This window comes from Larus michahellis, chromosome 7, assembly GCF_964199755.1.
Source record: "Larus michahellis chromosome 7, bLarMic1.1, whole genome shotgun sequence".
Lineage (NCBI taxonomy): Eukaryota > Metazoa > Chordata > Aves > Charadriiformes > Laridae > Larus > Larus michahellis.
Window position 1 is genome coordinate 4096366 of NC_133902.1, and position 14474 is coordinate 4110839.

The 14474-nt window shown below is 56.9% G+C and overlaps 1 protein-coding gene across 3 annotated transcripts in view; it reads right to left on the bottom strand.

Moving 5' to 3' along the window:
* The window catches only part of SMG6 (SMG6 nonsense mediated mRNA decay factor), a 117561-nt gene that overhangs the window by 59699 nt on the left and 43388 nt on the right, over positions 1-14474 (bottom strand). For all 3 annotated transcript variants that reach the window (XM_074593602.1, XM_074593601.1, XM_074593604.1), the window contains exons 11-12: positions 1662-1778; positions 993-1161 (exon numbers count right to left, since the gene is read on the bottom strand). In XM_074593602.1, coding sequence (XP_074449703.1) covers positions 993-1161; positions 1662-1778 — 286 coding nt within the window. The remainder of the gene's footprint in view (positions 1-992; positions 1162-1661; positions 1779-14474) is intronic.

A 14474-nucleotide genomic window follows, 5' to 3' on the forward strand; every position in this document is an offset into this window, starting at 1 on the left:
CCCACACCGAGCAGCCGACAAACAGAAAACAGACTCCATCTCCACAAAATGAGGCCCAGAACTTCCTGTGTGAGATTTCCATTTCCTCAGCCAAATGAAAAAGAACTGGAGTAAGAGGCAATAAACTAGGAGAGCAGGACTGGACCTGACGCACGGAGCGGGGACCCATTAATGGTTAAGCCACTTTGCTGGATTACTCTTAATGCGCCTTCCCATCACCCTGGGTTCTGGCTCCTTTGGATTAACAATAAGACGTGATTTCAGGCTCTGGATCCGGAGTACCGGAGGCAGATGGAAAATCCTGCGGGAAAGCAGCTACGGAGCATGCTCAGACACTGTTTCGCATACTCCATACTTGGCCCCTTCACTCGATTTTCGGTCCAAAAATATGCAAATTGCCTAGTCCGCATTATGGACTAATGGGCTGGAATCGGCCAGTTTAGAAAATTAACCCTTTTGTGTGTTGCAGGGGTAGAGAGAAGCTGTTTCTCAAGGAGAAAGGAGGCGACTTTTGGAGCTCCAGGACCAGGCAAGGCGCTCTGGGCCAGCCCAGCCTGACCAAGGTTGGCCTGATTCAGTCAAAAAAAAGGCAACAAAAGGCTCGTGCTGGAAACGGACTTCCCTCTCGCAGCGAGGAAGGCCCTGCCTGTTCAGCTGGCTGGGCCAGCAGAGCGCGTAAAGGAGACGTATCCCAACAAAAGCAGACGCACATCCAAACCAGAAGGTAAAAATCCAGCTCACGGGACGTTTTCTAACACACAGAAGCAAAGAGCACCCGCCAGGCCCCCTCAGAGACACTGCACCCCCACCCACGCATCAGTGAAGAAAGTCACTGTGTCACCAAGGGTGACGAGTCCCCACCAAACATCCCGTGCGCAACGAACCTCTCCTGGGTGCCACAGCCAGGAGCGAGCGTGAGTGAGGGGGAAAGGTGGCACGAGGAACTCAGGGAGGGAGCAGACACCAGAAGACAGACCAGAGGATGCACGTACTGTTTGGGGAGCTCGAGAGAGGTCGGAGGAGGATTCCAAGTGTCCGGGTGGCCAAGCATCCAGTCCGACCAGACCTTCACACTGGGGAGCAGCTCCTTCAGGTCCTGGGGCAAGGCAGAGACCTTGATGTCGTCCTCCTCGTCCTCCTGCTCCATGTCTCGTGGCTGAACTGCAAATACAAGAGGTGAGAGCTGAGGCAGTTCACTGCAGCCAGGAGCCAGGCTCAGGCAGGGAGAGGGACAGGGGATGCACAAGACGGATCCCAACATCCCAGCCTTGGATGCACAAGGGAACAGCCCCAACCCACAGCAAGCGCAAAGACTGATCTGTTCTCCCTACACGGACTGGCCTAGGGGACAAGCCGGGACCTCTGTGATCCCTTTTATTGATCCCAGGCATAGAGACAGGATTCCAAAGTCCTAGTTTTGGGAAGATTCCCAATAGCATTCAGAAAGCATGCTCTGAGTCCATCCCTTTCTTCCTGCACACATCAGGGGATTTCCTGCCAGGTGATCCAGCCATAACCTGAGCAGGGCTGGGGATGCCGGGGGAGAATCCAAGGGCCCCAGCAGAGGGAAGATGGGTGTACAAAACAGCAGGGAACAAGGGCCTGAACCCCACCGGGCTGCCTCGCAGGCAGCTGCGTGGATCCTGCCGGTAACCCCTTACCTTGCAAGCATTCCCTCAGCAGGCTGGTGCACCTCCTCACCAAGAGCGCGAACATGGAGAGCCCCAGGGCCGTGGCCTGTTCCTGGATGACAGAGCGGCAGTCTTCAGAGACGCACTCTAGGAGACAGAGAAAGGGTTCAGCGAGGAGCAGGTCGGATGCTCCTTCGTGCTTCGCCTTCGCAGCCTCCCGTTCTGCATCCCGCGTGGAGCAGGGATGTCTGCAGGGGCGGGCGATTCCCCAGCTCACACCTCTCCCGGCCTCAATTGCTTCACGTAGAGAGGGAAAAAGGTGATGAGTAGCCGCTCTGGAGCGGGAAGAAGCTGCAATGACACTGCCCACGTCACGTCCGACGCCACCTCGCCTGCTGAGCCAGCCCGGCCCGAGCCGGCACTCACGACTCCCAGCACAGAAGCTGCTGCCTGGAGCTGATGCCTTCCCCTGAAGGAGGGGGATATGTTTAAGTGTTAAAAGGGTAATTAGCTGCATGTTTGATCTTTGTCCCTGCTGGAGTTTTAACCTCAGCAGCTGAGGAGGGGGCTCCTCCCATTAGTTCACCAGTCACACAACAGCTTGTCAAGAGAGCTTAATTGAAGCTGTTACTCAAGTAGATGCCACACGACCACAGCTCTTCCAAACAGAGCCGGCTCGGAGTGAGAGCAAATCCCCCCGGCACATCTACACCCAGCCAGAAACCACTTCTGAGGCTGCTGAGAGCAGCGGGGAGCTGGCTCGGGGGAACTGCCTGGAGCGGGGCGCGGGTTACGTTTAGGGAGGCCGAGAGCACCCTGGGGCACGCCAGGCTGCCCGCGCTCGCTCGGGCACCGCGCTGCCTGCTCGCAGGAGATTTTTAAGCCTTACGGGCATCCTCTGCCCCCCGAATCCCCTCTGCCCCCAATTCGCGTCCTCCCTAGAGACACGGAGGGGGGAGAAGCTGGCCAGGAGCTTGGCTGGAGGGAGGCAGGGAAGCACTGGTGGGGGAAGCGGAGCTGCTGCCCAGCGGGATGGGATGCACCCACGTGGCTCGGGGTTCTCCTGACAGCCCATGCCCTTCGCTCTGTGCAGGCTGCTCTGCTTTCCCATCGCCTGCTGCAGGACCAGGGCTTCCAGCCTTCACCCTGCAGACGGGCGGCCGCCGTGAGAAAAGCTGCCGCAAGCCAGGCAAAGGATTTGCACGGCGAAAGCAACTATGTAGGTAACGGCTCCAAACCGGTGCCCGTGCGAGCAAAACCCCAGCGCCGGGATGGGGAGGGAGAGGCCCCGCGGAGCCCCGGCTCCCAGGCACCTCCGCCACAGGCACAAGCATCAGCTGCAGGCAGGCGAGGAGAAGGTGTTGGAAGCTGAACTCCCCTGATGTGGCAGACCAGGGATCTTGAGCAAAGGCCAAGAGGATTAAAGCAAGACATTGAGACCCCCCTTCCAGCCGGGGCTAGCAAAACGCCCGAGGCGCAGAGAACAAACGTTGGGTTTTTTAATTGCAAATTATTTCAGAGCAACGGGGTGGGAGGTTAAAAACAACCAAAAAAAGACTAAAACACACCTAGAAAATATAGGAAAAAATAGGAGGAAGATCTGTAGCCTTGATTTGGCCAGCTCTTACAGCGGCCCATGAGTTCAGCACCCGGTGAAGACACCATGGAAGGTAACCCAGGGTGGCACCAGAGGCGCCTGGTAGCCAAATGAGGGTGCTCTGCTCCCATAGCCAGGGCTGAGCCGATGCCGCAGAGCAATGGTAGGAAGTGCCGTACTGCAGAGGCTGTCAGCTTTTGGAGGAAACATAAAACTAAAGATGTGACCACTCTGGGACAGTAAATCTCTTTCATGAAGCCTTTCCCACAATTAAGAGTGTTAGTCCCAGTGCTCTGGCCACAGTCCAGTTCAAGAAATTGCAGTCATCTTCCCCGCGCTCCCTCCTCCCGCGCTCAGGCGAGATGCTGGACTCTCTTCGCTTGTCCTAAACGGGTACACAACAAGACCGCGGCCACTGCGCTGCCGCAACCGAGTCTGGCAAGTCCCAGCTCTGGGCATTTCAGCAAGCACCCCCACGCTTTGGGTGGGCAGCACCCCCGGGCTTTTGGGCACTGTGCTCAAGCCAGGCTCGCAGTCACCCCCAAACTGGGCTGGTATAAAAGCTAAGTCCATCCCCCTCCAAAAAAGGCAAAGATTAAAAGGCTTTCGTGATGCTGAGGGTCAGGAGCACTGCACAGCCCCGATGTATTTCAGAGATCAGCTCCAAGCGCTGGAGCAGTGCTCTGAGGTGGGCATGGCCAGGCTTGGTACCAGGGTCTCAGCCCTTCCCGCTGCCACCAGCAGCTCTTCTTCCAGGCTACAAGTTCCCCATAAAACACCCAAAAGAGAGTAAAAACGTTCCTTGCACGTGAGCTGTCGCAGGAACAGCCATCTGTGACCCGCTCACTCAAACCCAGCACTACAGCCGCAGGCCCATCCATCATCTCGTACTGCTACAGACGTGCACCACATGCCCACCAGCTCACACCCACTTTACATAAAGCCACGGTGCTTCGACGTACTGCAGCGATGCTCAGCCCCTGTGCAGCTGCCCAGGAACAGGAACAGGACACCCAAATTTAAGGGCCGTTTCCCCAGGGTTCCAGCTCAGCTGCCATGAGCATTGTCATCTCATCGTTCACTTATATTAAACTTCCCCAGTCCTGAAAGTTCATTCCCTGGTCACGCTTCTCAGCTTCTTTTCAAGGAGGTTCCTCCAGCCCAAAAACCTGGCAGGGAAGGACAAGCGTCCAGGTGGGAGCATGGTGGGGGCTTAGTCAAGACACCTGAAGGTACACCAGCGCTCCAGCTCCCAGCCTTGCCAACGAAGGCTCTTAAGAGCTTCATTGTAGGACAAAAGAGAAAAGCACCATAAATCAGAAGAAACCTTCTCTCTGCACCTTTTCACCACTTTCCTCGGGAAGCAGGGAGCCTCGGCTTTCGCTGCGCTGGGAGCTCGGAGCCAGCGGTCACCACTGCGTGACCCAGAGGCGGCGGGGTGGCAGAGCCCAGGTGACCCCCGGCTGCCCGTGCCACAGAAGACAGTCAAGGTGAGGGAACAAGCAAAAGGCAGAGCACTCATGAAACGGGGACAGTTAGATGGAAACTCCTGGAGTGTTCTGAGTGATGAGCAGTAAGGAAACCAGCTCTCCACACCCGCGGCAAGGTCTCTCGCCCACAGCATGAAGTGGCCGAGCCCAACCTGGCGCGAAGAGAAAAACAACTCTGTAGGAAATACGCTGCAAGGGGTGTTGGAGCAATAAACCTGCTCTGGAGCCCACAGGGCGTCATTTCCTCTGAGCTGAGCAATGGTCTGTGCTGCTGCTAACGCACGCCGCATTAAGACACAAACTTCACGGAAAGAGATGTTCTTGGAGGCTGGAGTGACACTTAGGCAATTCCTGTCCCTGCAGCTGAATGTCACTAGTATAAGCTGGGGACATCAGCTGCCACAGACCAACACGCGCAGGCAGAGAGATCCTGACTGCCCAGCTCAGGGCAAACCCTGTAATTCCCAGGTCTGTTTCCCCAAATCCACCGCGAGTACGGGAGAAGCGGAACTACGGCACCAGGTCCACAGGCGATCCCGCACCCTATCCCTGCAAGCAGTCACCAAAAGCCTGGTGCCAGAGACGTTTACAGGTGGCATCCGTGGCACACCATCAGCTAAAGCTGCCACAAACCCACACTCCACTTCCTCCCGTGACCCCCCCCCCAAACTAGGCTGTGATCAGATAACCCTGCTGGGCTCACCCCGAGCCGTGCCGCGCAGCCGGGGTGCGGTGCGGAGGTGGTCAGGCAAACTACGGACAGAAATCACACAGAAAAGAAGCTGCCCCGGGCTCACAGGCCCCAAGGTGGTCAGAGATGTGGCTCTTCTGTGCCACCAGCAGCCGCAGCAGCGATGCTCTGCAGGAAATCATCCAGCACAACACCAGGTTGTGCACCACCAACCACAACACGTTTCCCCTCCACCTTCTCCCCTTGCAACCGGGCAAACATCCCTGTTAATGCCAGCATCGGTTAAACAGCTCCTGTCACCACGTCACCCCTCGGCAGCCATCCTGCGAACCAGATCACCCAGCTCATCGGGGTTAGAAATGTCACCTTTTGTGCCACTGCCACCAAAGGTGCTGTGTGGGGGGAGCGGAGGTGGCACCGCTACCTAAATAACTCCTTGTTAAACCACAGCCCAAGGTCAGGGCTTCAGGACTGGCGGCGTTGGCAGCCAAGACTGACTGGGGGTAACCCCGTAGCCCCGCCGCACGCTGCACCGACACACGCCGCACCGACGCGCGGCCCGTGGAGCCACGCTGGAGCCACACTGCAGCCACGGCAGGGAGCGGAGCCAGCCTCAAAACCCACCTTCTGGCAGCTTTCTCAAGCTGGATCGGTCACTTGTAGCCCCACAGCAACCACGCCAGCAAAACTCTGAGGTACGTGCAACGCTGCACAGGGCTAGAAAGGAGCAGGGAGAGTATCTTAAAGCAGGAATGTCATCAAACGCTTCGCAGCCCCAACCAACAGCCTGGGTAATTTGTATCACCCCACACTTCCCTAGGCTGGATTTGCCTCGAAGATCTGTTTTTTCTGCACCCGAAAAATCAGCGAGAGCCCTGCAGCCCTCTGCAAACCCATCCCACGGCGAGGGCTCCAGACGCTGGACCCGCCAGCGGGACATGAGCTCTGATTGTTTTTTGCAGGCAGGGTTTGAGCGCTGCGTTATTAAGCCTGCCTGACACTAGCCACTCGTAGGACCCTTTTTCCAGTTGGCTCAGACTTTAACTATCGGAGCTGAAGTTTCCATGCTGGGTGCCTGTCTCAGCCTGAATTCTTCCGGAAATCTTTAGCCAAAACAGTTCGGCTACTTGTGAGAATGAAGCTAGGAAACAAGATAGTGGCTTACCCTTGCTAGAAAAAAACACTTACAACCTTTTCCTTGAGCTAATCTAGCAACTGCAAATCCTGGAAAGGGGATCTGAGATTTTGCTGCAGAATAACCTTTTTAACAGAGAGTTTTCCTGTCCTACTAGAAATCTGTCCGCGCTTGGCCAAGCTATAAACATCTGAAATACAGCAGTTTTTCCACATTCAATAGGAATTCATTTCAGCAGCGAAAACCTTCTAAGATTTCACCTCCCTGAGCATGCTCCATCTTCCTACCTCCCTTACATCTAACCGCCCTTACACCTAACCTGCCTTACGCTCAGCAGAGCAACTGCTCCGCTCCCACCCAGCACGCGGGGACCTCCGAAAAAACGTCCCTGTACTAGTCCCCGCCGCTCGCTGCAAGCTCGAGATGGGACCCGGACTCCTCCAACTGGCGCCCAGGCTATCAGCTCTGAAGCAGAGCCCAAGAGCGAGAGGAGGGAAAGGGGACGGGATGGAAAAAATGGGAGCTGATGAGCCTCGGACTGCGAGCAGAGAGAAAGCAGCCGGGAACCAGGGCCGGGTGGTTTTTCTGCAGATCGCAAAAACCCTCCAAGCTGTAGAAGAGTCTTCCTGTTCCTTCGCGTGTAGGAATGAGAGTTTTTTCCTCCAGCTGAGCACGGGTCTGCACAGAGCGCGCTGTTTTCCTACCAGGAGGCAGTTTCCTCTGCAGAGAGCCCGGCAGCGGCAGCGCCCTCTGCGAGCGTCTACCTGGGCTCCCGGCTGCGTCCCGCGCAGGGGCTGCGAGCTCTGCTCCGACCCGGCCGGCAGCAGGATCCGACCCAGGCTTTCTGCTGTCATAAATCTACCTGTTTCGCAGAGGGAAGGGTGCGTGGGGAGGGGGGGAGAGAGAGACGGAGAGAAATGGGGACTTTTGTAACGGGGAGAAATTTGTGTTTCTCTGAGAACATTATATTCATGGAAAACATAAACCAACTGTCGTCAAAGTCGTCTGAGCTCAGGAAATGGAGCGGCCGGGAGAAGGCTGCCATGTGGCCGGATGTTATGTATTTCTAATTAGTGCTATACATCTTTCAGCAGCGAGTGTCCTTTTGCTGGGAAACACAACGCGCTGCCCTTGTTATTGTAACTGTCAGAGAGTGCTTAAACAGATAATCTCCAGGAAAAGTGATAAACACATCCCCTCTCCCACTAGGGTGTGCGAAACAGCAATGCCAAACCTCTATTAGGGCAACGCAACCAGCCACAGGAAATGGGAATGGGAAAAGAGCAGGCGATGCAAGGGACGGCCGCCTCCGAGGAGAGGGATTTGCTGGAGGAAGCTTCTCGCGGCCGCTCGAGTGCCATGTGCCGAAGGAAATCCTGCGAGGGACAATCGGGGCAGAGCGAGCGCAAGCCACGTGGCCTCGGCCGGGGGGGCACCGGCGGGGACGGGGCAGGGGGGCTGGACGTGAGGGGTCCCAGCTGCTCGGCTCCGAGCGCGCTCTAGGCAGCGGTGGAAGTGAGCCACAGCAACTCCCAAGCTCGCAAGCAAGCAGCAGACATGCTCCTACATCCATCCCAGCTCACACAACGCAAGGAGGGCTGAATCTTTCGCAGTTAAAACAACACCAGCCAACAAGCGTTAGAGTCCCGAAGGAGAGCAGATTCCTTTGATTCAGGCAACCAGGCTGCTCTAGCCAAGGGTCGGGAGGACTCCAGCGAGACAGTTTCCACGCTGGCCTCCCGGTCCTGACCTGAGCTGTGGCTCCAGGCAGCGGCGCCGGCAGCAGGTGGCCCCAGCGCAGGCAGAGGGAGCAGCAGGGACGTGCTTTGCTCCCGGGGAGCAACAGCTTGAACCCACCTTCCCCGGTGAGGGGGTAAAGGACCGTACGCGAAGGCAATCAAACGAACGAACGGGTCTCCGGACGCAATCCCAAGGATGACATAATGGGCTGGCCAGGGGAGGCAGGAGGTGGAGGAGCTCGGTGAGCGCGGGGCGGCGGGCGAGCGGTGCCTAAGGCACCCGGCTGATGTGTCAGCAGCTCGGCCGCACAGACAACTGATTCACCAGCCGGCTGCTGCCCTGCGGGGAAGAAGACAGAGGCTGGTCACCTCCAAGCTGACACCACCTGAAGGCAATTTGTTTGCTCTCTTATCGCTCAGACACAGGCGTGTTTCTGCCGTGAGTCACCCGCCGCCAGACGCAGCGTTGGCAGGGGCACAGGGCGGCCCACCGGGATGGGGGTGTCTGCAGGACGCGGGTAAGGAGAGCCGCGCTGCTGGTCTAGGCAGCTGGTCCCACCGCCGCCTGCCCACGGTGGAGACCACACAACACCAACAGGAATATAAAGCAGGAAAGCGAGGGGGATGCTCACAGCTGCGGGGCATTTCCCCGCCACCTCCTCGAAGAAGACCTGTGAGTCACGGGCACTCCCAGCTCTCCGCTGGGAAGTGGCGAGTCACCACGCACACACTCATCTGCCCCCGAAAGAGCCTGGGAACCCGGAGGCACTGGCTCAACCCTGGCTAATACCCTGCAAAGAGCCTGGGAACGATGGGCAGCCTCCCTGCAAAGGATGCTCCCCGAGCCTGAATTTGCAGGCAGCAGACAGGATGGCAGCCCCAGCCCTCCCAGCACAGCCCTGGCCGAGCTGAACGCCACCACCTGCAGCACAAAGGGCTGAATCCCTCCCAAAGCCACCTTCGGATTGCAGTAATAACCTGGATGCCCCCAATCCACCTCCCCGTACCGACCTCTCCCCGCAGAGAGGCAGGAAGGACCCTGGGGCAGGGGGGGGGTGTCTCGCCTGTAGCGCCCAGACATGCAACAGCACCGGGGAACTCGCTGCACATGTTCCCAAATTTCCCAAAGCAGCCGGGGCCGCCCAGGAGCCCGCGGGCTCCCTCTGCTCCGTGCTGAAACCCCGTCTTGTCCGAGGGAGGAAGGGAGGGAGGGAGGGAGGGAGGCCTAGGAGGTGAGGAATGCCGGGGGCCTGGGGAGGATGGAGCAGCTCTCCCTGTGGAAGCCATTAGATATTCAACACTTCATTTGTTTCCAGCCGTTCTGGACTGCAGCGCTGGGCTCTAGGACGGGAGGCTCTTCTCTGACGTAACCAGGAAGCAGCTGCAAAATTAAGGAATCCCTCATGACATCATAAAAAGGGTCGATGGTTTACAGGGGAAGGTATAAAAATTAATGACATATTCCCACCCGAAGCAGCAAGCCTGCTGGAGAGCCACAGGGGAAGCCGTGCTCTGCCCGACCCGAAGGGGCCGCCTGCCCAGGGCAGCTCTGTGCTGCCAGCTCCCTCCGGCTGATCCAGGAGCTCGCCTCCGGCTCTGACCGTCCCCAAGCCCGGGATCCACGTGCAGGGCTGGATCCCTGCACCGGAGGTACAATAACCAGTTCAGTATCTCCTTCCTGACCCCGACAAACAGAGCTTTAGGCTGGGCAAGGGAATGACTTTAGAGACGGCTTTCTTGCGTACTCAGGACTAGCCAGGAGTCACCGACAAAGAACACGGTGAAGTGACTCGAGGAGAGAAGATTCATTTCCAAGGGGAAAGCAGACACGTGCACAGAGTGCCCCCAGCACCCCAATTTCTGCAGCCCTGGAAGACCAACAGGTCCTGCGAGCGGAGGCCAGGGCAGAGGCACACCGTCCCTCCCCACCACACAACCCGGGCTAGGACAGAAAGAATGACATTAGCCTTGAGGACAAGCACAGAGCCATTTCCACTTGAAAAGGGAAAAGGATAATGGTTTAAAATTAACTGCAGCCTTTTCCAGGAAATATCAGTGGAAAGAAGCAGACATTTTTAGAAATGTTATTCTCAGAAATTTCCTGAAAAGACCCATCAGTCAAAACACAGATTGAAGCCATTTCCACTTGCACTAAGCAGCACTCGGAGCTTTCCCTCCGCGCTTGGGGTGCCTCACCCAGCTGGCAGGGCCAGGATCCTGCTCTGCACCCCTGGCCCCAGAGAGGCCGCAGGAGTCAGTTTTGGATGCGAAACACCCCACGTAGTGTCCGAAACACTCCTCCTGCCCGGGCAGCCACACACGTCCCAGCTTTCGCTAGTGACGTTTGCATCGAGACACTCCAGTCCCAGGCAGACCGACCGTCACAGCTGGGGAAAAGGCACCTACAGTCTCACCCACGCTGGCAAAGCCTGGAGACTCGCCAGAGAATCTCTTATTTCTCAGCGCTGCCTTCACCCGGAGCGGCTCCAAACGGGTGAGCTGACGCTAGGACTTACGACACGGGCACAGCAAAATCTTCACTAGCCTCAAGGCTCTGCGCGATCCCCGGAGCCGCTGGTTCTGCTGCCAACAACTGACAGCTACACGAATCTGACCTGTCTGGCAGCTAAAAGGCTGGCAAACCCAAAGGTACACAACTCCTGGCTAGCTCGTAAGAAAGTACGTCCCTCCAAGCTGGCAACGCAGCTCATCAGCATGTAGATAGCTCCAGAGCGGCCTGGCACCAGCCGTCTCCTACCGCGGAGGAAATATTGCTATAGGATGCGCGAGATGGATGGGATTGAAGTGGCTGCAACAGTGAAAGGGTCCAAAGCCGAGCAGGGCTCGGTACGTGCAGACGGCATCTGGACAAAACAGAGAACGCTGCACCAAAAGAAGAAAGAACGCGGACGATGGAAACGTAAAAAGGCGTTAGGGGCACTGCAGTGAGGCAGGATGATGCAATCCCATACAAGAAACCCCCCGACGGCGTATCCTCTGTCTGCACGGATCTTTCATCCCTTTTCGAAGGAGCCACCTGCACAGCCGGAGCCCTGAACCTCACCCCGGAAAGGGCCGGCGAGGAGAGCAGGCTCCTCAGCGCGTGTGCTCGGGGGAGCGCGCTGCCGTGGCGGCCCGGCCGGGCGCTAGGCAGCAGGCATGGCAAGCTCCTACGAGCATCCCACCCAGGAGCTGCGTGCGCCCAACCATAATCGTGTCAGATGTTATTTACAACAGGGGAGGAGGTGTGAACAGGGCTTCCCAAGAGATTTACTCCAGCCCCGCGTGAAGTTTTACCAGGACAATCGCAGCAAATAAAAGGCAGCCTTTTTTTTTTTTAACGCCCTCCCTCCTCGTGCTGGAGGTGGGCATGTCTTTGGCAGCAAACGCAAACAGACAGCCTGGAACATGCCTCCTCTGGTGTGAACCTTGGTGAGCGCTTCAAGCCCGGAGTAAAAGTTAATGAGAGAAAGCGCTTGCAGACAGGCGCGTTCGGAGAAAGCAGCCTTTGATGGGGCAGGAACAGCGAAGTGCCGAGCTTCCGTTTCAACACATTCACTCATTTGCTGCTCTTCTTTTTACAGCTTCCTGAGGGACCAGGGCGCCACTGTGTCAGTTTGCAAAGCAAATGCCAAAATGCAAAGTGAAACCCAGACCCCCCCCCTTCCCCCAAGGGAGGCAGTCCATCCCAGGGCCCCCATCTGATGCCTGCAGGCCTGAACTGCCTCCTCACCTCCCGCTCCAGCCCCTGGCCACCTCCGGCCCCTGCTCGGTCCCCTCCAGGCCCCCTGGCTCATGCCGGTGGCACCCCCAGCACCAGGACACCCCTCCGAGAGGGGCACAGCCCAGCCGCTCTGCCTACAGCGAAGCTTACCTAACACTTTCCATATAACACCCTGGTTTTAGTTCTTAACAACTTTGCCAAACTTTAACCATTTAGGCTGCGATCCTTCATGCCAAAAGCTTTCTTCGAGCTGAATTTATTGGGAAAATTTCAGCTACAAAGGCTCAGCCATTTGCCAGAATGAGGTTAGGGAAAATATATTGTTCTTCTCAAGTTAAAAATCCTTTGACCATTTCAGCGAAATCCCTAGCACCTTCACATTTCGGAGCAGGAACCAGAAGTTTGGCAGGGGACGGCGGCGGAGCCCGAGTGTGCCTTCTGCCACCTCCGTCCGCCCCTGCTTTGCCAAGGGCTGTGGAAATCTGAGCGGTCGTTATCAGACAGCTCTCACGTGCCACGGCGACCGAAGCAGCCGCTGGTTCATCTGCTTGGGTAGAGGAGGGAAGAAGAAACGAAGCCAGGTGAGACAGCAGGGAGGGAAGGGCAGGTAGGTGATCTGAAAGGTCCCTTCCAACCCAGGCGATTCTCCGATTCTACGACAGCGTAGCGGCCCGTTCTCCAGGCGCCCAGGCTCCTCTGCTGGCACCACCAGTGGCTGCTCTTCCCAGCGGCTGGTGTCACGGAGCGTAACAGCCCCGCACGTCCAGCGCTCCTGCCCTGGCAGAGGTTTGTGTGGCGAACCTAGATCCACGGGCCCGCCGAGGATCCCAGGTGAGGTCAGTCCCGTTCCACGCGGGGAGCTCACTTTTCTAAAAACGATGGGAATTATGCAAACTAATATCGTTACACGAACACAAAGCGCTCAAAGGTCAGGAACACCAGACTTAGAGCCGTCTATGCAACTTCAAGTAAACTCCATCACACATACGCATCATAAGGTAGTCCTGACGACATACCACTTCTTCCCCCCTCAGGTTACCGCTTTCAGCCAAGACAGAGAATTAACAGTCAGTAGAGACCCTCCTGCCGAGCGTTCTGATGTGCTGAAACACGTACGCGTTCAGTAAGGCTGGGGGCTGCAGGACACGGCAATGTTCTGGGGATTAGGATGGCTCAGCGCTAGGCTGGGGAACTACATTCTGTCTTTGCCTTGGGTCATGAACTTCCAGGAGGATCCAGGACTCACCTTAACCCCTCTCGGCACACGTGGTCAGTGTTTATATGTCCCTCACTCCTTGGCCGGCCACGGTGACACAGAGGGGATGGAATTCGCAGACACTGGGCAACTCCGCTTTGAACAGGAGCAAACACGGTTCCTGAAGGGCTATGTTTTTAGGAGGACTCCATCGCCTGCACCTCAAGGTGAGCATCCAAAAAACTAGAAAACGCGTTATTTTCCTTACGCTCAGTTCCCCATCAGTACACATTAGATACCATGCAGATACCATAATATCATGCAGAAAGACATCCAAACCCACGATGCTTTAAGACAGAAGTCAGTGAGTTTACGCTATCTGATTATTTGGACCTGAACCTCCTCGCTCTGCCTACACTCCATGCGGCACCGAGCATGATGGTAACACTTAATCAGCGACTTCTCTGGAAAACTCCCATATGAAGGGAAAGGAATTTTGCAAAAGGACAAGAGGGAAATTGAGGATCTCTTTGCCACGTCATCATCTTGTCTATCACAGGAGGCCTTATCTCCATTACAGCATGGCTCAAGCGCATGGAAGCGCTGCCGAGCACAGGCTTCGAGGCTCGCTGTCTTTGGAAACAACCCCTCGCAGCGGCACTCGGGAGGATACGGGCAGATTCACCCACCCGACCTCTCGTGGTGAATGGGGGCCGTGGTCTTCGGTGGAAATTCGGAAAAAATCTGCTCTGAGCGGTGCCACACAAAGGGAGGTTCTCAGGTGTCAAGTGAGCAATTCCCTCCGGGAAGGGCCGAGACCACAGGCACAAACCCACAGCACACAGAGAAACCATTCCAGGAAGTTTCACATCCGAACCCCCGTATTAGAAAATATGATCTCAGTGCTCCAACAACTTACATGTAGCCGGAGCCTCGGGTCCCAAAACCCCGGGCGGACTGCAGCCCAGGCACACTCACGCCGGCTATCGAGCGCCCCCCCTGCCACGGGACTCAGCAACTAAAAAGCCTTAACCTTCTACATTCATTAACAAGCATAAGACATAACGGTTTTATGCCAAATTCCTCTTTTCCCCCTGTGATTTGAGATAGGCTTGGCGTGACCGTGAAGTTCCCTGCAGCTACCGTTGCCGCCCCCTCCCCAGCAGGACGGTCCGCAGGGAAAAGCTGTGCCCGAGGGTGGGGGGGGGGCTCGGCCCCAGGGTACCCCAGCACCCCCTTTCGTTTGCCGCTTGGGGAGGGCGCGAGGGAGCT